Source organism: Leucopleurus acutus, assembly GCF_964270905.1.
Source record: "Leucopleurus acutus genome assembly, chromosome: 13".
In the NCBI taxonomy this organism is placed as follows: Eukaryota; Metazoa; Chordata; class Mammalia; order Artiodactyla; family Delphinidae; genus Leucopleurus; species Leucopleurus acutus.
The window spans coordinates 81,837,830-81,862,036 of NC_139155.1; the positions used below are offsets into that span (position 1 = coordinate 81,837,830).

At 41.8% G+C, this 24,207-nt stretch overlaps 2 protein-coding genes across 2 annotated transcripts; both read left to right on the forward strand.

Annotated features, from left to right (window-relative positions):
• The first annotated feature begins 79 nt into the window (after window positions 1–79).
• Window positions 80–23,300, forward strand: ANAPC7 (anaphase promoting complex subunit 7). Its single transcript, XM_082853530.1, has 11 exons — window positions 80–233; window positions 4,411–4,597; window positions 7,957–8,076; window positions 12,633–12,744; window positions 13,051–13,204; window positions 13,937–14,079; window positions 16,154–16,271; window positions 17,128–17,324; window positions 19,752–19,976; window positions 20,608–20,758; window positions 22,445–23,300. The coding sequence occupies exons 1-11, from the start codon at window positions 133–135 to the stop codon at window positions 22,632–22,634; spliced, it is 1,698 nt and encodes a 565-aa protein (XP_082709656.1). The 5' UTR covers window positions 80–132; the 3' UTR covers window positions 22,635–23,300.
• On the forward strand, window positions 9,816–10,722 carry LOC309970487 (cold-inducible RNA-binding protein-like; the record flags this gene model as incomplete). The annotated part of the gene is made up of 1 exon (XM_082852909.1): window positions 9,816–10,722. The coding sequence occupies exon 1, from the start codon at window positions 10,204–10,206 to the stop codon at window positions 10,720–10,722; it is 519 nt and encodes a 172-aa protein (XP_082709035.1). The 5' UTR covers window positions 9,816–10,203.
• Window positions 23,301–24,207: the final 907 nt, after the last annotated feature.

Here is a 24,207-nt window from a genome sequence, read left to right on the forward strand (position 1 = left end):
GCTGCCTATTATCCTGGGGGCGGTGCCGCGTGTAGACCCGATGGACCCTGGCGAGGCGGCCATCTTGGAGTCTTCCCGAAGGAGCTTCAACCTTCTGTTCGCGCCGGTGCCGCGGCGGCCTTGCTGGGCAGAATGAATGTGATAGACCACTTGCGAGACATGGCGGCAGCGGGGCTGCACTCCAACGTGCGGCTCCTCAGCAGCTTGTTACTTACAATGAGTAATAACAACCCGTGAGTTGAGGCGGGGAGCGGCCTGGGGCTGAGGAGAAAGCGGCGCCGGTTTGGGAACGGCGGCTGAGAGGACCTGGGGATTGGCGGGAAGGAGCGGCTGCGGGCCCCAGCTGAGGTTCCGAGGTCAGCGAGGGCCTCGTCGGGCGGAGCAGACTTAGGAACGAAGTTGAGTTCTCTGGGTCCCCGCGTTGTGCCGGGCGCTGGGATGCGCTCCCTGCGGGGGATGCGGCGAGCGGCTGCTTCGAGAAACGGAAGGCGGGGGCTCTGAGGACCACCCTGGCTAGGGTTTCCCGAAAGTTGGGAGCAGAGGTTTTCCTAAGGAACTTGTCGCCCGGCATAGCGACTGTCACATCGCTGGGCTGACTCATCCCTTCCCAGCTCCTTCCCGAAGAACGTTTTCTCGCTCAACGAGGCTCAAAGAAGCCCAATCGCCTGGTTTTAGACCCTTGTCCTGCATTTGAGATTCATTTTTTCCCTGGGTGTGTCAGTAGGGTTTATTTACTTTCTCGTCCCTGCAAACACCTGAAAACGGGAGACTTCCTTGATGGGTGAGAGTGGCACCTTTTGAAGGACTCGCATTGCCCGTTTCACGTTTCCAAAGCTGCCGCTTATGGAGTCTTATTGTGGATGAAGCACAGGGCTATTTCCAGCCTTGAGTGCATGTCGCCCCTGTGCTTAAATTTCTCCCTTTTGGTTAAATTAAAATTTTTTCCCACGGCCTACAAGGCCAAACATCTCTCTCTCACTCTGTGCTTCAGCTTCCCTGGCTATTCTTTCTGTTACTTGAACACACCAAGCTCGTTCTCAACTCAGGGGTTTTGCATTTGCGGGTCTGCTTAGAGTCCTCGCCTCAGAGCTGCCTCCTCATTTAGGTTTCAGCTCAGATATCCCTCCTAGAGAACTCTTTTTTAAAAAAATTTAATTTCATTTTTTTATACAGCAGATTCTTATTAGTTATCTATATCATACATATCGGTGTATATATGTCAATCCCAATCTCCCAATTCATCCTACACCCCGTCACTTTCCCCCCTTGGCGTCCATACGTTTGTTCTCTACTTCTGTGTCTCACTTTCTGCCCTGCAAACCGGTTCATCTGTACCATTTTTCTAGGTTTCACATATATGCGTTAATATACGATATTTATCTCTTTCTGACTTACTTCATTCTGTATGACAGTCTCCCTCCTAGAGAACTATTGTCTGGCCACCAGAATTGTCCCTTACCCTCACCATTCTATCCCTTTGCCCTGTTTTATATTCTACATCACTTTTTTTTTTTTAACCAAGATATAATTGACATACTAGTCTCAGGTGTACAACATAATGATTCGATATTTGTCTGTATTGTGAAATGATCATCATAGTAAGTTTGGCTAACATGTGTCACCTCACATAGTTACAGAAAAATGTTTTTCCTGTGATGGGAACTTTTAAGATCTATGTTCTTCATCACTTAACACCTAATGAAATCAGCACAGTGCCTTTGTGCAGTATGCACTCAAACGTTATTGAAGGTGCTAAGGAAATACGTGCAACCTCAGGAAGGTGAAATACCGTGTTCAAGTTCACACATCTAGTAAGTGGAAGAGCCGCAATGTCTGAATTTTGGTCCTTCTGACTCTAAAGTCTCCATTCTGACCCACCACAGTCTACTGCGTCTAAATGGCATTGTAATCTTCTACTGAGGGTGGACCCATTTGCATTTGGCCTGCTCTGGAAGCTGTCTGGGCCACTTAAGGGCGTTGCAGCTGTTCCTACCTATTTCATTTCCATTAGTGCTTTTGGACCTCACTACGGGAGACCCATCATTTTACCACCATCCACTTAGTGTTGACAGTGAGGAGCCCTGGTCTCTGTCGGCCTTCTTTGTTTATTCTGGAGCCTTTCACCTGGTTCTGAGTGATTTGTCAAAGCATACAGTGTCTACCATTGGGAATTTGTGCACCAGTTAGTCATTATTCTTGATTCTTGAAGATGTTACAGGATAGTTAGAAGGAGTTTGGTCCTTTGATTAGACTTGGCCCGTTCTTTATTTTAGGCTAAACTGGCAGTTTCCTTCCTAGCTTCAGGAGGTGTTTAAATTCTGACCTTTATCATTTATATTTTAATATTTCTTAATTGCCAATACACACCATAAAAAAAAATCAAACAGTACTGAAGGGATATGCAGATAAGTGTCTGACCCTGAGTCTTGACCCTCACTCCACTATTTCCCTTCTCCACAGGCAACAACTTAACAGTTTTTCATGTATCATTTCAGAGATAACTTAGGCATGCATAAGTAGGCATGTATGTTACAATATATAAACATCTGAATCCTTTCTCTGAGTGTAGTATTTCTATCAAATCAACTATTTTCTTTCACATCTTATTTCTCACTAAATATATAGAATCTCAGAGTTGGAAGAGATCTCAGCTATCTGGACTGTACCTTTCAGTCCTTGACTTTCCTTTGTAACTTTATATCCAGTGTTTCGCCTACCTATCCTTTTTTTAAAATTATTTTTTCACTAAGATAAAATTTACATACCATCAGATTCACCCTTTTAAAGAATACATTTCTGTGTTTTTTGTTTTGTTTGGTTTTTTTTGTTTTTGCGGTATGTGGGCCTCTCACTGTTGTGGCCTCTCCCGTTGCAGAGCGCAGGCTCAGCGGCCATGGCTCACGGGCCTAGCCGCTCCGCGGCATGCGGGATCCTCCCGGACCGGGGCATGAACCCGTGTCTCCTGCATCGGCAGGCAGACTCTCAACCACTGCACCACCAGGGAAGCCCCCATTTCTGTGGTTTTAAGTACATTCACAGAGTTGTACAACTGTCACCACTGTTCCAAAGCATTTGCATTACCTCCAAAAGAAACCGCAAATGTATTAGTAGTCACTCACCAATTCCACTTGCCCCAGCCCCTGGCACCTACTAATCTATGGTTCCTATTCTTGAGTATCCTTCATTTGCTGAGCAGTTAACTGTCTCCAGAGTTCTTTGACTCTGACTGTTCTTTCATTTTAAGTGGCTGTAGGTTTTCCCTGTCAATGAAAAAATGTAAACTCTAACTGGGGGAAGGATGGGATTGGAGATTAAAAATACGAGTTTCTCATTAAGATTGGTGGCCAGTCCTAGGCACTTATAACACTTGTGAGCAATATTCAGGGTTAAAGAAAAGGTTCTGAAATGTATTGGTTCTGTTACGCTGTCCTTAAACCCCTGAGACTCAAGAAAGTAAAAATTCTTGTTAGTGAAGTTTACCTCTGCATGTAAAAAAAAAAAAAAACCTTTCATCAAATAAGGCTAATCTTCTCTCATTCTGTTCCACTCTGTCCCACTGGCTTATCCTAGTCTATTCCCATACTTCGGTATTTTAGTATTCCCATTTTCTTCAGTATTTGAAGAGTTTTAAGTACCCTCCGAACCTCTTTTTGTTCAGCACTTAGCTAAAAATGATTCAGAGTGGTGAGTTTCTCTTTTCCAGGTTCTTTAACCCTTCTTTGGTAATATTCAGTAATATTAGTTAAGTCATGATTGCTCTCTTTTGTCTGTATTACCCTAAAAATTGATGTTAATATGAAAAAAAAAATTGATGTTAATATGAGAGTTATGGATATATATCAGACTCTTCAATTAAGAGGGCTTGGGTTAAAGAAGGGGAGGAAAAGATACACAGTTGACCCTTGAACAACTTTCGGGGGGGGGTGCCAACCTTCCCCACAGTCAAAAATCCACGTATAAGTTATAGTTGGCCCTTTATATATGCATTTCCTCCATATCTGCAGTTCTGCATACATGGATTCAACCAAGAGTGGTGTAGTACTGTAGTGTGTGCTATTGAAAAAAATCTATACATATAGGTGGACCCTTGTAATTCAAACCTGGTTTGTTCAGGGGTCAACTGTATTACATTTCTCTTTGTATATCTCTGTATTACTGAATTTGATTTAGATGTATCGATTGTTTTTATACTAAAGAGAACAATTTAAGGCAATTTTCTACATGTGTTGACCATATTGACATGAAGTATGACTCTTGCCTCTTTTTGGGGGGAGTAGCACTTAAGGTAAATTTACTTTTTTGTAAACTGTCAACATAAGGTGTATTAGGCTTATGTAGACACTAAGGATAGCGTTCTTTCTTACATTTCAAAACAACCCATGTAGGGGGTATACTTTCTTTGTTTTCTAGTGAGTTATTCTCCCCATCTCAGAAGTACCAGCTTTTGGTGTATCATGCAGATTCTCTCTTTCATGATAAGGAATATCGGAATGCTGTGAGTAAGTATACTATGGCTTTACAGCAGAAGAAAGCCTTAAGTAAAACTTCAAAAGTGAGACCTTCAACTGGAAATTCTGCATCCACTCCACAAAGTCAGGTAATTGGAAATAGATGTGTGATGTGGTTTTGGTTGGTTGGGTTGTTTTGAGAGCAAGAGACGCTGAAGGAATTTGAAAGATTGCTGATTAGATGTAGAAGAAGTAAAATAAAAAGTAATTTTAAAGGGGAGCTGACTGGAGAAACAAAGATGAAAAACCACTTAGATGCAAGAATGCATCCAACCAAGCACTAAGGGCTAGAAGCAAAGTTCACTCTATGGATGAATCTAAAAATAGAATTAAATTAATTAGTTTAAAAATTAAATGGAATTATCTAGGCTCTAACCAAAGCCTTTCATTGTTCCTTCCTTTTATTTTATTATTTATTTATTTTTTGGCTTAGTTTCCCAACCAGGGATTGAACCTGCGCCCCCTGTGTTAGAAGCGCGGAGTCTTAACCATTGGACCGCCAGGGAAGTCCCTGTTCCTCCCTTTTATACAAACAGAACTCAAAATCTAAAGTGTTTTTAATAATTTTAATGAAAGTACACTCTTAAACTGTAACTCAGTTTTTAGGATAGTGAGCACCTGGGGAAATTTATATAAAATAATCTTATGAATTCCTACTAGTTTTGGTTGCTTGATAATTAGTTAAATAAATGAAGGGTAAAAAATTATAATTTCACCATTCGACAGTCATCCCATTGCTAGAAATTAATCCTAATAGTAGATTCACAAAAGGTTTACAAGGGTATATAACTAAGGCTGCTTATTGTAGTATTGTTTATAATGGTAAGAAACTGGAAGCAAAAGTGTTTATCAGTAGGATCTAGTTAAATTATAATATAGCCCTAGGATGGAATATGATGGAAATATTGAAGAAATGAAATATAGAGGTGTATTTGCTGATGTGGAAAATACTGTGTATATTAGTAAAGAAAATAAGGTTTGAAGCAGTGTGTTCACTACTCTTTTTGTTTAAAGGGGATAGTTTATTTATTTTATTTTTATTTTTTGGCCACACCGCACGGCTTGCGGGACCAGGGATTGAACCCGGGCCCTCCCTGGCCCTGGGCAGTGAAAACACGTTGTTCTAACCACTGAACCTCCAGGGAATTCCCTAAAGGGGATAGTTCATAGTTATATAAGTTATATAAGTATATCTTGGTGTATGTTGTGGCTCGCGGGCTCTGCAGCATGTGGAATCTTCCTGGTCCAGGGCTCGAACCCCTGTCCCCAGCATTGACAGGTGGATTCTTAACCACTGCGCCACCAGGGAAGCCTTGTTTCCACTTTTTATCTATTATTAATGCTGCTATGAACATTTGTATACAGGTTTTGTGTGGACATGGTTTCAGTTCTCTTGCCGCACGCATGTATATATGGTTAATATACATGAAAAATTTTCTGTGTGCGTGAAGGAAATACATTTAATGGGAAGCTTTAGGGAGAGGGGAACTTTGACTTTTCAGTTTGAATCTGTCTTTAAATTTAAATTATACATGCAACTTATTTAAGAGGAATGTCAGTAGAATGAACTGGAAGTGAAATTATGAGTTGTGTTCTGTATTTTTCCACATTAAAAAAAGATACAAAGTAACATCATTGCTTTTTTTTTAAAGCCTGTACGTCTTCCTCTTGTTTCCTTTCTTTTTATGTAGAACCTTTGTTTTTGTTTTAAAATGAAGCTTTTTTTTAAAAAAATTTATTTAATTTTTATTTATTTTTGGCAGCGTTGGGTCTTCGTTGCTGTGCGCGGGCTTTCTCCAGTTGCAGTGAGCAGGGGCTACTCTTTGTTGTGGTGCGCGGGCTTCTCCTCGGGCTCCAGGTGCACAGGCTTCAGAAGTTGTGGCTCGCGGGCTCCAGAGCAAAGGCTCAGTAGTTGTGGCGCATGGGCTTAGTTGCTCCACGGCATGTGGGATCTTCCCGGGTCAGGGTTCGAATCCGTGTCCCCTGCATTGGCAGGCGGATTCTTAACCACTGGGGCACCAGGGAAGCCCAGAACCTTTGTTTTTGTTATTAAAGAGCTGATTGCCAGGAATTCTGTTTTCTGACACTGAATGGAAGTCATGTGTATTATCCACACAGACTCATTCATAGAAGTAGTTAACTCCTTTTTTAAAATTTATTTATTTATGGCTTTGTTGGGTCTTAGTTGCTGTGCGCAGGCTTTCTCTAGTTGCAGTGAGTGGGGGCTATTCTTTGTTACGGTGAGCAGGCTTCTCATTGTGGTGGCTTCTCTTGTTGCAGAGCACGGGCTCTAGGCACGCGGGCTTCAGTAGTTGTGGCTCGCAGGCTTAGTTGCTCTGCAGCATGTGGAATCTTCCTGGTCCAGGGCTCGAACCCGTGTCCCCTGTATTGGCAGGCAGATTCTTAACCACCACGCCACCAGGGAAGGCCAGTAGTTAACTGTTTTTGAGCGCTCTGTATGCTTAGCACCATGCGGACCCTTCCATGTGAATCAAATACATTTAATCTTTAAAGAGTCTTTTAAAAAATTGATATACAATTCACAACATAAAATTCATAATTCAGTGGGTTTTAGTGTATTCACAGAATTGTACAACCATCAGTACTGTCTTAATTCCAGAATATTTTCATCACCCTAGAGAAACCTTCTGCCCTTTATCTCCCCAGTCCCTGGGAATCACTGACCTTTCTGCCTCTGTGGGTTTACCTATTCTGGACATTTTATATGAATGGAATTGTGCAATATGTGGCCTTTTGTGGCTGGCTTCCTTTACTTAGCATAATGGTTTCAAGGGTGATCCATGTTACAGCATGGAATAAAGAATCAGTTCTTTATTCCTTTTTATTGCAGAATAATATTCCATTGTATGGATATGCCATATTTTAACTGTTCATTAGTTGATGGGCATTTGGGTTGCTTTCGCTTTTTTAAATAATTAATTAATTTTTATTTGGCTGCGTTGGGTCTTCCTTGCCGCACGTGGGCTTTCTCTAGTTGCAGTGAGTGGGGGCTACTCTTCGTTGTGGTGTGTGGGCTTCTTGTTGCCGTGGCTTCTTTTCTTGCAGAGCCTGGGCTCTAGGCGCATGGGCTCAGTACTTGTGGCTCGTGGACTCTAGAGTGCAGGCTCAGTAGTTGTGGCGCACAGGCTTAGTTGCTCTGCAGCATGTGGAATCTTCCTGGTCCAGGGCTCGAACCCCTGTCCCCAGCATTGACAGGTGGATTCTTAACCACTGCGCCACCAGGGAAGCCTTGTTTCCACTTTTTATCTATTATTAATGCTGCTATGAACATTTGTATACAGGTTTTGTGTGGACATGGTTTCAGTTCTCTTGGCTGTATACATAAAAGCAGAATTGCTAGGTCATATGGTACTTATGTTTAACAATTTGAAGAACTGCTGTACTGTTGAAGTAATATTTTGAAGAGATGTTTTCATTTCCTCTTAAGTGTCTTCCATCTGAAATTGAAGTAAAGTACAAAATGGCTGAATGTTATACAATGCTAAAACAAGATAAAGATGCCATTGCTATTCTTGATGGGATCCCTTCAAGACAAAGAACTCCCAAAGTAAGTTGAATTAACAACTTGTTACATATTTTTCTCTTCCCCAGTCCTCCCAACCCTCTTCTGCCATGTTTTCAGGGATTCCATCTGAACATTTTATCCTTGTCTCTAATTGCCACTTTGTTCACCTGTTCTCCCTGTTTAGAGAGATGGAGGAGTGACTTTCTTATGAGACCGTGAAAATTCAGCTAATGAAAGTGGTAGCTGGAGAATAATATTACATATGTTTATTTTTTGGTGTTTCTTATTGTAGGAAGTATGATTTGCAGTATACTTCCAGGTAGCAGTAATACTTTTTAGAACCTCATTTTTTGCATTCTATAGGTATACGCATTTGATAGTGTGTGTTCCTTTCATTTTCAGAATTAAGACTACAAGATCCTTTTGTACGTTTGATTTGTCAACATATTATGTATAGAACACCTTCAACTGAAATCAAAAGTTCTGGTGTCTTGTCTGAGTTTAGGGCATTCAAGCTGTGTGCAGTGTGAACTTGGCACAAGTTAAAAATCTGGCTTTCCTTTTTTTTTCCTTACTGAAGATAATGGTACTTTCTCTGGTATAAGTTAAGTTCATGTATGTGAGAATACTTTTTAAAAGTACTATTCCATAAGGAGTATTATATTGGGCATCTCTGATTACAGGTTTTTTTGAAGTCCAGTTTAGAAAAACAATGAAAATCTTAGCTCTTAGGAGTAAATTCACATCAGTATTTAATATTCTTCATACTCTCATGTCACCTACCGTCCTCATTTCATTGAAAAACTGTTCTGTGCAGTGTGTGCTTAACAATAAGGAATTTTATAGGTATGATGTCTATGTACATGTTCCTGCCCTTAAAAGAAAAGGAATCATAACCAGTAGGGACCTGGTGTATTTAGTTAGTGTTTTTTCACCCAGGTGTTACTGAGTTTTAAAAGTAAATAATCAAACTTTATGAGAACATGTTGAAGCATCTCCTCATGTTGAGGATTTATTTAATATTTTCTGAATTTTCAAAAGTAAGCTATTTCCTCAGTATATTTTATGGTGATAGCTGTTATTAAAAACATTTGTAAGTATATTATAGATTAACTTGTCTCATAATAAGCTGGGCGCTGTATACTAAATTATGTTCTGGTACGCTATGAAAGTGTTACTCCAAGAATAATTTTTTTGTATATGTAAAGAGTGTCTTCTTTTGGAAAATGCTGTTTTGATTATAAACTTTGCATGGTACCTGTTCCTTATCTTATTGGAAATGTACCGTAATTTCTTCCTTGATGACTTGAGGGAGTTCAGGGACATTTTTTAAAATGAGTAATGGCAAAGAAGCTGAGCTTTGTATCCAGCACTTTGGTGTTTACAGCCATCATTTCAGGAGAGACCAGAGGAGTCCACATATGTTAGGAGTACATATCTTTCATTCTTCATTCTGTAGAGCTGTTGTAGCCAGGAGCAAGCAAAGATGTGTGCCTCACACATAAACCTAGAATATTTACAGTTTTTCTTTCTTGTCCGTTAGGGAGTTAACTGGCTTCTCAGTTTGTGTAAAGAACAAGGAAGTGAGTCAAAATAAATGTTTGTTAATGTATGGTAAACACCACCACACATTCTTTCACAATTTTAAAGGAAAATTCCAGTGTGAAATTATTATATCTTGGAAAATCTTCAACTTTTAAGAGAAACATACCAACAAACAATTTCTCACTCAGTTTTTAGAACACGATGACTGCTTGTGTTTATTACTGGTAGAATGTGGCTTTAATGATGCCCACAAGTAAGGATCTGTTTTAAAAAGAATTGACTTTCCTACTAGGTAGTACTCAAAACTCACTCTTTCAAAGTGTCAGGTAGTTTAAAGGGAATTTTAATATTTGTTGAGACAGATGGTCCGTCCGTCGTAGTTTGCTAATAATAAGCAGTCAAGAAAGGATATTAAATTTAATTCTTTTATTTTTTTCAAGTATTGACACCAGTACTGGAGTTTTCCTTTAAGTACCTTTTTTTGCATTTCAACATAGCCTAAAATGGAAAATCTGAGGCCAAATAAAAAATAGTTTTGAGTCACTTTGCACGTTAGGAGCTCGGGCCGTTGTGCCGTGCCATCTTCCCGCCTGTGCCAGGGACCTGCCCGACTCATTGGCCGCCATGGCATCACATGAAGGCAAGCTTTTCGTCGGAGGGCTGAGTTTTGACACCAACGAGCAGTCACTGGAGCAGGTCTGCTCAAAATATGGACAGATCTCAGAAGTGGTGGTCGTGAAAGGCAGGGAGACCCAGCGATTGAGGGGCTTTGGGTTTGTCACCTTTGAGAACATCAACGATGCCAAGGACGCCATGATGGCCATGAACGGGAAGTCTGTGGATGGGGGGCAGATCTGGGTCGACCAGGCTGGCAAGTCGTCTGGTAACCAATCCCGCGGGTACCGAGTTGGCTCTGCTGGGGGCCAGGGCTTCTTCCGCGGGGGCCGAGGCCGGGGCCGTGGGTTCTCCAGAGGAGGAGGGGACCGCGGCTACAGGGGGAGCCGGTTCGAGTCCAGGAGTGGGGGCTATGGAGGCTCCAGAGACTACTACAGCAGCCGGAGTCAGGGTGGCAGCTGCGGTGACCGGAGCTCGGGTGGGTCCTACAGAGACAGCTGCAACAGTTATGCTACACAGAACGAGTAAAAATCCTTCCTGCTCGAGATCGTCCTTCCAGTGGCCGTATATTTAAAAATTTTGGGAGCTCCGCTGAATCGTTAATGTGTAGTGATCACACGTCCTTGTACCCACTTTTGTAGTCTTACTGGTTCTGATCTTGTCAAACACAGCCTGACTGCTTCTGGCCCCCAGATGGCCTTGTTACTACACTTTGCTTTTTAAGGAAGCGCTTTCCATTTTTAAGAGTCTTAAAAACGTTTTGAAGAGCACTTCCAGTTTTACTTTTACCATTTTACCGTGAGCCAAGAGGTTTTTTTCAGAAAATCACCAGGGGTTGTGAGAGTTTTGTTTTTTGTTTTCGGTTGTGTTGCTTTTTTTCTTTTTCTTTTCATTGGGGTCGGGCCCGTAAAGTTGGGTGCCCCGAGTCACTTCTCTTTGAGATTGAACAGACTCTGAATCTGCTCTTTGTCCGAAGCTGAGCAAGTTGTAGCTTTTTTCCAACTCTGTGTCATGTTTCTGAGTGTAGCGTGGTAGAACCGTGCAGGTGGCAGCAGAGCACCCGGGCTGCCCTGGCCTGGGCGTCCACCTGTCCTGTGGGACCCACAGTATATTTGCAGACATCCCCGAGAGGTTCTTGAAAATGTGTATTTATATTGTCCTTTTTTGCTGGAAGACGTACACATGTCCCGTCAATGTTGTATCTGAAGGGGTGAAGGAATTCTTATAAGCAGTTTTCTTTGGCTTCATGAAGCCGATTAAAAGACCATCTGAATGAAAAAAAAAAGTTTTATTTCCAGTATCCATTATTTCATTGTTTGATTCAGTATGGATTAATGGCGTACTAGATTTTTATATACTATGAGTTCATAATTGGAACAGATGTTGATGTTCTTTATCTTCATAGTAATTTTTAGTAAGTGTCTGGCATACCAAGCTACAGATAATTGAGGAGATTGGGGATTGGCTTTTTTTTTCTTTTGTGCCCTCATGTTGACTGCTTCCTTAGGGTAATGATCTGGCAAACAATGTGTTCTATTTAATACCTATTAATTTTAAATTGGAAAATTGTGTTTTTGTCTTTGTACTATTAAGAATATTTATCCCTTCCCTGTAACTTCTATATTCTTTGGAACTTTTAGGTATTCTCAAATTTTCCCTGTTGCATTTTTAGGAAGGGTTTTTCTTTTTCTTTTTCTTTTTTTTTTCCTTAACTAGAGCTTTTCTGAGTTACATATTTGAATTGTGCTAAAAATGCATTCACTAGATTTAAATAGTGTAGCTGATCTCAGGATCATCATCACCTCTAAAGGTCAGTTAGAGTTTGATTTTTGTAGCATTACTTTGATCAATCAGACAGTACCTGTGGGTCAAAGCTTTAAGCATTAGAAAGGCTAGAGTCTAGCTGCTAGACCATTTGTCAGAGAGAAGCGAAGTGTTTTATTCTGTATCTGTCATTTCCTTTTTGGGGAAAATTCATCTGATCTTTTTTAATTAGCTGTGTTAAGAATTCCTCACTTTCTCATGCTGTGATATTAATTGCATTTAGAATATATAAACTTAAAAAATAAAATATGTAAACAAGCATTTTTAGGGTAGTTCATCTTCTGTCTTAAAAATCAAGGTAATTAGAATTTTGTAACATTTCTCAAATGAAGGTTACTTCCATTTCCAGAGGCAGCATCTTTGGTCCAGATATTTTTGGACCTTTTGGCTGGGTAAGTGAGAAGAATTTGGGGGGAAATGGGAGAACATAGGAAAAACAAAGTGGTAATTTCCTCTTTGGTTTGAAGAATGGGGTTGGGCTTTATTTCCACACAGCTTTGGGTAGATTTTCCAGTAAAAAGTAGAATAGCTGATAATAAAAATCAGGACTTATTGATGGTGAGATTTTGTTTTTAAATATATACTTACCTTTTTGTCCTTTCTTTTCATTACAGATAAACATGATGCTGGCAAACCTGTACAAGAAGGCTGGTCAGGAGCGACCTTCAGTCACCAGCTATAAGGAAGTGCTGAGGCAGTGCCCATTAGCCCTTGATGCCATTCTAGGTACAGGTCATTCTCCCTGTTTTCATGGAGTGTTTACTCTCTAAGATAATCTTGGCTGTACATTAGAATAAGTTTTTTTTTTTTAAAGTTGCCCATGCTTCACCTCCAGAGAGTGAGTCAATAGGTTACTATGCCTGTATTCTTTCACTGATCAAGAAATACTGTAGTTGTTCTGTCATGTCCATCTTGCTTAGAATAGGGAAAGGGTTGCCTTATAACCTAGGGAAAGGGTAGCCTATTGCTTTTTGCATTGTAGAAGAAGGATGCTATGCCTCACCTTCTTTCTCCTACTTTCTGTTGGATTAGGTTTGCTGTCCCTTTCTGTAAAAGGTGCAGAGGTGGCATCAATGACGATGAACGTGATCCAGACCTTGCCTAACTTAGATTGGCTTTCTGTGTGGATCAAAGCGTATGCTTTTGTGCACGTTGGTGACAACTCGAGAGCAATCAATACCATCTGGTGAGAGCCACAAAGTTGATTCAGTATTCTTGGGGCCCTTATATGGGGGTTTTATGTATATAAATTAGCAGAACAGAAAAATGGATGCTTATCTGTTGGTATTACAGCCAATTGTCCCTAGACTTTGCTAGTCTGTTAATGTACTGAATGGTCCCAGATGTAATAGTCTCTGTTAAATGTAAACTTGGACCAAGTTTAGCTCTGTACTTGCAAAAGTAGTAACCCTTGCAAAACAGATGGCCTTAGTGTGTCATACTTGAACCTGGAAGAACATCTTTTCGGATGCCCCAGAAGCATAGATTATTGCAGCATCTGACCTGGGTTGCCTCAGGACTGCGATTTTTCTTTCTAGTCAGGTAAAGTCCAAGGACAAGAGTGGGGTTTGTGTTAGGCAAAGTCATTTGGTTGAATAATAAGTAGCTGTCACTTTGAATGACATTACATTTAACACCGTATAGTATATGTTATCCTCTGAAAAACTGCAACCAGAAAGTTTCTAGGTAATGAGAGAGATTTCTGCTTTATTCTGTGTATTTACTATCCAGTCTTGTATAACTTTAAGTTAAAAGCTCAGAATAAGAAAATCTAGTTACACTTTTTTTTTTTAGTCTTTCCTTGTGAAAAATCTTGTACATACATAAAAGAAAATAGTGCCCATATACCCATCACCCAGATTCAACAACTAAGAGGATTTACAGTAGATTTTAAGGTTCATTGTTTAATATCTTAAAGTTCACTAGAGAAAAAGTCCTTATTGAGAGATAACGTGGACCTGCTGGGAAGCTTGGCAGACCTGTACTTCAGAGCTGGAGACAATAAAAACTCTGTCCTCAAGTTTGAACAGGCACAGATGTTGGATCCTTATCTGATAAAAGGTAAGTAATTCTTGGGGCAGGATGGAGGTCTGTAGAGGGGCAAATCAGAAGATAGGGAGAAGATGTAACATGATCTTCTGATACAGTTTTTTGTAAAAAAATATTTTATAAAATTGATTAGAGTGGCCTTTTACCTTTTTTTTTTTTTTTTTAGGCCTTGACAGTGTCTCTGACACTTGGGTAATTCCATTTTGAGCAGTTGTTTCTGCTTGAATTTAAGTGTCATCTCCCCACAGATCATTATTTAGCTTTCTTTGGGGAGGGATCATAGCCCGCCCTTATGATTTACAGATTTATGATGTGCCTGACTGAGAATTTGGATGGCATCCCCAGGACCGTATATCCTTTTAGGGAATTTAGCTTTACTGTGTTCTTAAATATAGTTAAAAAGGAGTAAGTGAACAGATACTAAGAAAGTGATCAGGTGGTTAAAGGAAGTAATTAGAAGTGAACAACAAAAAAATCATTGATTTAAAAGAAGATTGCTGCTGAAGGAGGTAAGCCACAGGGACTTCCAAAGGATGACTGTTGGGTGAGTGGCAGTGAGTGAAGGGTAATGTGCGCAGGAATAGTAGGAAATAAGGTTGGATAGATAGGCTGAAGTCTGCTTGTAAAGGCCCCAAAAAGGTCATCAGAAAAACATGGCCTTGTGACAATAAACAGTTTTGTAGACTTTTTTTTTTCTTTAAATAAATTTATTTATTGATTTATTTTTGGTCGCATTGGGTCTTCGTTGCTGTTCACAGGCTTTCTCTAGTTGTGGCGAGCAGGGGCTACTGTTCGTTGTGGTGCACAGGCTTCTCATTGCGGTGGCTTCTCTTTGTGGAGCACGGGCTCTAGGCACGCAGGCTTCAGTAGTTGTGGCACACAGGCTCAGTAGTTGTGGCACATGGGCTTAGTTGCTCCACGGCATGTGGCATCTTCCCGGACCAGGGCTCGAACCTGTGTCCCCTGCATTGGCAGGCGGATTCTTAACCACTGTGCCACCAGGGAAATCCCAGTTTTGTAGAGTTGACAGAGCAGGGAGGGGAACTTCACAAGCATGTAGATGGGGAAACAGATCCAGAAAGATGAATTTGTTTGCCCAAGGTCCCCTCCTGCCCATTGTTACTCCTCCTCTTCAAATTGCCTGTGCCCATGATGAAAATGATGTTTTAGAAGTAGTAGCCCGGCAGTAGAGTCAGCATCTTGGAGTTAGAAGCTCAGACCCGAGTCCAGGGGCCAGCAGGGAGAGCTGCAGTAATCTTGGTTTGAGAGGCATTTTCTTTGGAATCTGAAGGAATATTAAGGAATGGAGGGGAATGGTGGTAAGAGATGGGTGACAGCGAGCTTGGGACTTTTTTTTAATAGAACATGAGCGAAAATAAGGCGGGGGGTAGGGCTGGGGGATGATCTTAAATGAACTAGACTCCAAAAGGAACTAGATGCTTTTTCTAGAATAGGCTAACTTTTTCTGAGACCGTCATATTAAGTGTGTACTCCTGACTGTGTCTAGACCTGTTGGAAGAGAGAACTTAATTTGATGCCTTTTTTGGGCCTTTTCTGGTTATGTGTTAGGATAGCTGTATTATCACACCACAGGATATAGGGACAAATAGTTCCGGAAAATAACAGGCTTTCAAATTGTGAGGTAGGTCCTTCTACTCTTTTTTTTTTTTTTTTTTTTTTAACTTTTGGATGTGTTTTGTCTTTTTTTTTTTTTTTTGCGGTACGCGGGCCTCTCACTGTTGTGGCCTCTCCCGTTGCGGAGCACAGGCTCCGGACGCACAGGCTCAGCAGCCATGGCTCACGGGCCCAGCTGCTCCTCGGCATGTGGGATCTTCTTGGACCAGGGCACGAACCCGTGTCCCCTGCATCGGCAGGCGGACTCTCAACCACTGTGCCACCAGGGAAGCCCTGTTTTGTCTTTTCAATAGTCATTCTGTAGGAAACTGGGAATGCTGGTGGGAGGAGCTCATGATGGTGGAGAGGGCTCAGACCCTGCTGGAGCTGGGGCCTCAGTGTGGACTCTGATGAAGGTTACAGCTCCTTCAGAAAAGACGCCTGCTGCTTTAATGAGCCTCTTCCTTTGTAGGAATGGATGTATATGGCTACCTCCTGGCACGAGAAGGGCGGCTGGAGGATGTGGAGAACCTTGGCTGCCGCCTTTTCAATATTTCTGATCAACATGCGGAACCCTGGGTGGTCTCTGGGTATGTTTATGCACTCCTTTTTCTCCCCAGTTTTAGTAGATTCTTTAGGAAATTGTGGTTCCTCCTCAATAGAATATAGATTTGAAAGCTTTGGTTTAAGGGATAATCAAGACTTGGATTCAAATCATGGTCTGCCTGTGACTTTGGATACATCATTTACTTCTCTGAGTCTGTTTTCTCATTTGGAAAATGAGGATAATACCCCTGCTTTATGGGGTAGGTGTTTACTGAGATAGTGAATGTATCATGCTCAGCACTGCACCTGCACACGGGCAGCCATCAGTGAGCAGGCCAGGAACTGTGCTGCTGTTATTAACCTGGCTTTACAAATTCTCTGAATGTCTCTGACCTGATAACATACCCAGATCGTCAGGTTCTTTTTTTTTTTTTTAATTTTATTATTATTTGGCTGTGTCGGGTCTTAGTTGCAGCTCATGGGCTCTTCGTTGCAGTGTGTGAGCTTCTCTAGTTGCGGCCTGTGGGCTCAGTAGTTGCGGTGCACGGGCTCTAGAGCGTGCAGGCTTAGTTGTCCCGTGGTATGTGGGATCTTAGTTCCCCAACCAGGGATTGAACCCACGTCCCCTGCGTTGGAAGGATGATTCTTAACCACTGGACCACCGGGGAAGTCCCCATCAGGTTCTTTTTTGTAATTTTTCCCTTCCGTATCAAGATTTCTCCCTTAAAAATAAATATTCAGTAGATTCTTGTTGTTCTGTTTTTTCACTGATACCTTAGGCTAAAGTTGTAAGGGGTTTGTAATAAGGATCACGTAGAAGGCCTTTTCTCTGATTTTCCTTTTTGAAGAAGTTTCTTTATGGTCTTATCTCAGATAACTTTTGGTTGTTTTTTCCTCCAGGTGTCATAGCTTCTATAGCAAACGCTACTCCCGAGCCCTCTATTTAGGAGCCAAGGCCATTCAGCTGAACAGTAATAGTGTTCAAGCTTTGCTACTTAAGGGAGCAGCACTTAGAAACATGGGCAGAGTCCAAGAAGCAATAATCCACTTTCGGGAGGCTATACGTCTTGCACCTTGTCGCTTAGATTGTTATGAAGGTAAGATAAAAAATATAGATGAATGGTGTGGATCTGTAGATGTGGCGACAGCACTCAGATGGAAGGTTTTGTTGGGCCAGCAGTTTCCAAAGTTTGTTGTACATTGGAGTCCTCTGGGGGAACTTTGAAAAATCCTGATGCTAGGTCACTCCAGTACTGTTTAAGTCAGAATATTTGCTGTTGGGATATAGGCATCAGTACTTTTTTAAGATCACAGGTAATGCCATTGTGCAGACATATTTGGGAACCACTGCATTAGGCATTATAAATTCATTTATGGCCGGACTTTTCACTCCATACTTTAAATCCAGTTTTTTCATTTTTTGTTTCTGATTTTTGGTTAGGGTATAGTTGGGTTGGTTTTTTTTTGTCATGTTTTGTTTCTCAAACGTGGCCCACTCATTAACGTGAGTTTCTCTGTGCTGGCACTGTGCTGGATTGCTTGGTATGTCTTTATTGGGTTTTTTTCCTTCTTTTTTTAAATATTTATTTATGTATTTGGCCGTGCCAAGTCTTAGTTGCCGGGTGTGGGATCTTTATTTAGTTGCAGCATATGTGGGATCTGGTTCCCTGACCAGGGATCGAACCCGGGCCTGCATTGGGAGCGCAGAGTCTTAACCACAGGACCACCAGGGAAGTCCCTGTCTTTATTCTTTTTTACAGTTGTCTTACCTTGGGCCAGAAATATTACTCATAGGGTAACTCAGTATCCATATGACAGTGTTGGTTGTGGGAACTGGTCAGTTCATTGTGACCTCTGGAGTAGGCATGATCAGGGTCAAACTTTGTTATGTACTATTTTAAGTTCGTGTGAACTGCCCCTAGGAGTTCAAAGCTATGCCAGCTTCAGCAGCATTTGGTGACTCAGTCGGAGACGTTAAAATAGATCTTACAAGATGCAGTTCCTCCAAAGCATATTTTTATAAGAATTTAAAAATAAACCCAGGAGTCTAGGAGTGATTTGCTCTTAACAGGAAGATGAGTTCAAATTTGAGAAATAAAATTTGGAAGTTGGTGTAAAGAACAAATCTGCTTAGATAGCCAGAGAACTATGCCTGTTGTGGATTTGTTCTTAAGAAACTGCAACAAACCAAGCTTTTGGTTTCAGATTAAATTCTTGATCCTGAAACTGTAGCTTCCCTAGCCTCCCAGCTGCTTTTATCACCCTAACTCCTGTCTGCTGTGTGCCTGTTTCACAAGAGCCTAGGAATGCAGCTAACTGCATTACCACAGTGAGTGGTTGGACACAGGATAGTTAGAGTTGTTCCCCAGTTGGCCAGTGAGGCTTTATGGGATGCCTTCACTCAAGCCACAATTTGGAAATTTGGATCGGGGTGACTTGGTTATGCCTTCTGGTGGTTCTTGCAGCCGCCAACCAAGCTTTCTTTACTGGTGGGGGCCCTGGATCAGTGAAGTGCATTCTTCACATTTCCCTCTGAATTTCCAGTGGAGCTTTAGCAGGAAAGTAAAACTATTCAGTAGGTAGTTACAACCAACCACCATATTCTGAATCCACCACGTTGCCCTTAAGAGTTAGGTAATTTCTGGTTAAGTAACCATAGTGTGTGGTAGAATGTGCACATATATTATAAATGCCACTAGGGTGGAGGAGTATACAGAGAAAATCTGCCAGGGAGTGTGTGGGTTTGGGGTTTAAGCTGTTTTTCTGTTTTGATGAGTGCTTTGGACTAAAAAGTACCTCCTCTGTTCTCTTTGATTTCTTGGCATGAACAGTTGAGAGTTGACTGTACTTGAAATGTCCCCGTGGAGCATCTTGCTGTGGGTATGGAAAGAGGCAGGAGCTGCTGATCTCAGTGTATTTGATCCATCTGATTAAGCCCTTTCCACCCAGTTCAGGGAAACCCTCAGCAAATGCTTCTTGAGATAACGTTTATGTTTCAAATGAGAAGGTCTTCCTTTCTCCTGAGATTGCTCCCTAGGTCCTTTAGTTTTTAGAGCTGGACATTCGCTGTGGACTGTAGGAGCCCTCCCCCTTAAATGTAGGACTAAAGGTGACTGAGCACAGCTGGAAATTAACAGTTTGTTAAGAGGCAGCAAAACCTTGGGTTTTGTTGGAAACCTCCTCTTTCACAGTATGTTAATGTCACATTAGTTAGTGTCACATTCGTTCCTCTGACTTGCAGCTGGGCTGCCTACATGCTTTGGTTTACTTGTGCATGTTTGTTTCCTTCACTAACTGAAGGTGCCTTTGCGCTACAGGCTTTTTCCACGTCCATCAAGTGCTCTGGGGAAGAGCACCTCTTAGCTGTTCCATCAACATACCCTTCAGTCTGATCTCACCATCAGACTTTTCCCTTGGCCTGCCCTTTGTTTTAAACTTTGAAGGTTTGTAATTTGGAAGGCTGTCAGAATGGAAGCATGGCTTGGAATGGTAGTGTGGTTGAACTTTGTGTTATATTTTTTCAGGTCTCATCGAATGTTACTTAGCCTCCAACAGTATTCGTGAAGCAATGGTAATGGCTAACAATGTTTACAAAACTCTAGGAGCAAATGCACAGACCCTTACCCTTTTAGCCACCGTTTGTCTTGAAGACCCAGTGACACAGGAGAAAGCCAAAACTCTATTAGATAAAGCCCTGACTCAAAGGCCGGACTACATTAAGGCTGTGGTGAAAAAAGCGGAACTGCTTAGTAAGTGTATCTTGTTTACTTCCCTGTTCGTAGTTAATTGTGTAAAACCTGATCTCAGTTGGATTCCCTAGTCCCAGTTGGTTACAGATGACCAAACGGGTGTGTGCTTTTGCACTAGGTCTGAGCCCATGTGAATTGGTTTATATTTAGCAAAACCAAATGTAATTGGCTTAGAATGACTTTTGTGGAGTGGCTCAAACCAGGTGTACTTGGTTAGTACCTATTCAGCTCACTTTGTCCTGAACTAATTTGGGCCGAATATAACTGGTTTTAACCAATTTGAACTGTTTTGACCCATCTTATGACTTCCCTTTTAGACTTGGTTTTTTAAGTCCTGATTTATGATGAACTGAGTTTAGGGTAGTTTAGCAAATAAAATCCATTTTGGCTTTTTATATGAACTTTGGTCGTGAGTAAGTTTTTAAAAATCAGAACTCAAACTGCAGAGTTCCTAATGGAATAAGAATTCAAACGACCTTGTTCTCACTTCCTGCCACACCACTGTTCTCTTGACATCTATAAACAGATGTTGGATTGTGATCATTGTTGTGGTTTTGTGTATATGACTTGCGATGGGAATATATTTCGAAATGTTGTGTAAGTAGGAAAATGAGAGTCTTTTTCTTTTCAGGCAGAGAACAGAAATATGAAGATGGAATTGCTTTGCTGCGGAACGCACTAGCTAATCAGAGTGACTGTGTCCTGCATCGGATCCTAGGAGATTTCCTTGTAGCTGTCAATGAGTATCAGGAAGCAATGGACCAGTATAGTATAGCACTAAGGTAGGCACTTAGCCTCCCATGGGGGGAAGGTCATTGAGGGGTAGAGGAAGCAGGGAACAATGTAACAGGAGTTCTGGAAACACACACACTTCGTGCCCATGGTTGAAAACAGTAATAATAGTAATGGTAGAGTTGTTTGTAAATTTATGACTTCTAAAGTCTTTTCCTTAACTGATATTAACATTAAAGAACTGTTTCACTCATAACCAGCCACACCACTATAACATCTGTTTTCATTTGTGTAGATCATCTTCCTGGCCTTGCCAACACATATACGTATTTTTATAGGGTTATACGTAGTATATATTTTATATTCTGCTTTTTCAATCAACGTATTGTAAGTACTTTCCCATGTTTCTACCTACTGTAGTAGTTAAGAACTTAAGCTCTGAAGAATACTACCTTTACCACCTGTTATCTTGGGCAAGTTACTAACAGATTTCCTTGTCTATATCTACCTTACTAGGTATTAAATGATTAAATGAGGATTAAATGATTATTCCGTGTAAAGCTCTTAGCACTGTGCCTGGTATATAGTAAATACTAAATAAATAGTGGTATTCTTACTGCTTAATACAGAAGTGATTTCTTTGAGGGTCGTCTGTGTGTCTATAAAGTTATGGTGGAGGCCTGTCTTTAATCGAGTCTGATCACATCCATTTACTTGTTCAGCAGTTAAGCACCACTCATGTGCCTGGCATCTCAGTAAACACTGGGGATGCTGTGATTCCGGGAGCTCTCAGTCTCAGACGTGCAGACTGATAGATACCATGTGCTAAGTGCTTTCAAAGCAGTCTCTAGAAGGCAGGGTGGGAGTGCAGAGGGTGGGGAGCGCTGCGTGTGGGTGAGAGCTGTATGGAAGGTTTCAGAGAATAGGAGATGTTACAGTCAATCTACAGTTATATAAGTAGGAACAGGATTCCAACATGGGTTTCATTTGCTTTTTGGAAACCCAGAAGCAAATGTGAAAATAAAATATAGAGGCGGGATTTGCTAGAGATTGGACACCGGCTGGCCTCAGTGATGGTCACAAAGGCAAGAGGAGAGATTGCTTAGGAACCAAGTAAATAAATGTTCTGGACCCTCTGAACTTTGAGGGTTTTGGCATGCACAATACTCTTAGCTGCTACAGTCACATGCCCAGGTTGGGTAGCTTTGGGTCCTGGGGTCTAACCTAGGAGTGGACAAATCTGTTCCATGGTAAGCATGATGATTTTGGTTGACTACTGAAATGCTGATATGTTTAATTATATCATAAGAATATGGAACAGTTTTACTCACAGAAAAATAAGTATTTTTTGTAAACTTGTAACTTAAAAACCTAATACTGTTAAATTATATTTGAATTTTTCTGTTAATGGTTGTTTGCTACTTTTTCATTTGTGTTATCTAGTATCTTCCTCTAGCAGAATGCTAGGGGTATTAAGTGTGAAAAGGTTTAAGAAATAAATGGAGAAAACTCAAATTGAGAATTCTAAAACTTAGGACAAGATGCCTTTTTTCACTTCTAGTGGTGGACTCCCTCGATCTTCCCTATGGAACTGGAGTTGTTTGGAGAGGCCAGGCATTAGCAGTTTCTCTGTGACTGGGTGGTCATTTCACTGCTGTGCCAGGGAGAGATGACGCATCAGCCAGCAAGAAGCAAGGCAGAGATTCAGGCCTCTCCTTTGTTTTGTTGTCCCCTAGTTTGGACCCCAATGACCAGAAGTCTCTAGAGGGGATGCAGAAGATGGAGAAGGAGGAGAGTCCCACGGATGCCACTCAGGAGGAGGATGTGGACGACATGGAAGGGAGTGGGGAAGAAGGGGACCTGGAGGGCAGCGACAGTGAGGCGGCCCAGTGGGCTGACCAGGAGCAGTGGTTCGGCATGCAGTGAGGCAGGCACAGCTCCGTGGCCACACTGGCCTGCCCCGCTCTGAGCACTTCCATGGACTGAAGGAACCTGTAGGAGCCCGCTCTCTGGGAGGACAATGATTCAGCATGTGATTGCAGCAGGGGTCTCTGCCCCTTGCTCCGTATTTCTAGTAGTGACTTCATTTTTAAAAACTGAGCCTGACCAACCTTCCATATATCTCCATCCTCCTCTGCTCCAGTCAGGGAGGACCAAGTGAGCACTCAGAGGCCCGTGGACGTGTCGGGGCTTCTGGGACAGAGTGCTTTTTATAGAACTAACTTCTAAATCTGAAAGCTCAAGGAATAGAAAGTGTTTTGTCTGTGATGTTGTGGATGGGTTTAAAGGAGCGACCTGTTCCCCAGAGCAAGAGTGTCATCTCCCAGCAGCAGCATGGACTGGCCCTTTCAGAGAGTGTTTCCTGTCCCAGAAATCATTATCCTGGGTTGTCCAAACTTCCCTAGTAACCTTGCTTCTTTCTGCAATGTTAATAATGCCTTAAGCTGACAGTTGCTGTTTTGCAGAACAGTTTTCCTATTTGCTAATCTGGTAACTTGCCTATGAGCCTGGGCCGAATCTGAGAAACAAGTGTGACCTAGAGCATGAACAGAGGCACAGTTGGGGTAATTAATAAAACTGTTTTTTGTACAGTAATGATGTTGGGTTGGTCAGAATGGAAGCCCTTTATAGATTCTTTTTTTTGGTCTCTTATTTACAGTGCATTGATTCAGCTCTAGAATTATTTGCCATAAATAGACTCCCTTTTTCCCGGGGAAAGGATTGGGAGGAAAGGGAGCTGGGAGGATTGGGAACCTCAGGTAATACTGAGCTGGTTCATCCATTCGCATTTTTGATTGGTAAATTCCTGGGGAGAGTCTTTGGCCAGATTTTAGACTGAGTCTGCCTATCTCTGTCAGGGGCGCTGAGGTCGGTGTCTGGTTTCAGCATTCTATTGTGGGGTCAGCAGGGGGCTCATTCCCTGGGCTCGGGTACTGGGAGACTACCCACCCTCTCCCCCTTGTTTAATATGTGATGTTTTTGGAGGTGAAGGTAGTGGGGGGTGTCACAGCTAACCCCAAATTCTCATCGAAATAAAATTAGCCAAAGGTGGTACAAAATGGGAATTTGACATAAATGGAAAGTTCTGTCTTAATGTGTAAAAACATAGAGTGTACAATAGTTTAGGAGCTTAGAACATCTGATAACTGCAATTTAAAGTGGGCAAAAGGTTACTGTTAAAGTATCTTTCAGTATGAGAACCAAAGCTTGGGCAGCATCATTTGATGGAGCAGTTTTTAAAGAGCCCAGCAGGCAGTTGGAGTCATGCCAGGTGAATGTGTGGCCCAGAGAAGACACTGCTCATTTGTGCTCGCTGCAGGAGGCAGGCTCGTGTCCTTCCTCAGCTCGCCTCTGAGCATCCATGATCAGTTAGTGCTTTGGGAGAAAAGGTGAAATCTCTCCTCTGGGGAGGAAGCCCAGCCACACCCTCCTGACCTTGTTTCTGCATGTCAGGCTCATCACCATGAGCCCTGAGATTCTCTCAGGATCAGTCTGTGCC

Coding starts and splice junctions, on each gene's coding strand:
- ANAPC7 (XM_082853530.1), top strand. CDS start 133: ATGAATGTGATAGACCACTTGCGAGACATGGCGGCAGCGGGGCTGCAC. Junction 8,077..12,632: donor CAAGACAAAGAACTCCCAAA/GTAAGTTGAATT, acceptor TTTTCATTACAG/ATAAACATGATGCTGGCAAA. Junction 19,977..20,607: donor GAAAAAAGCGGAACTGCTTA/GTAAGTGTATCT, acceptor TTTTCTTTTCAG/GCAGAGAACAGAAATATGAA.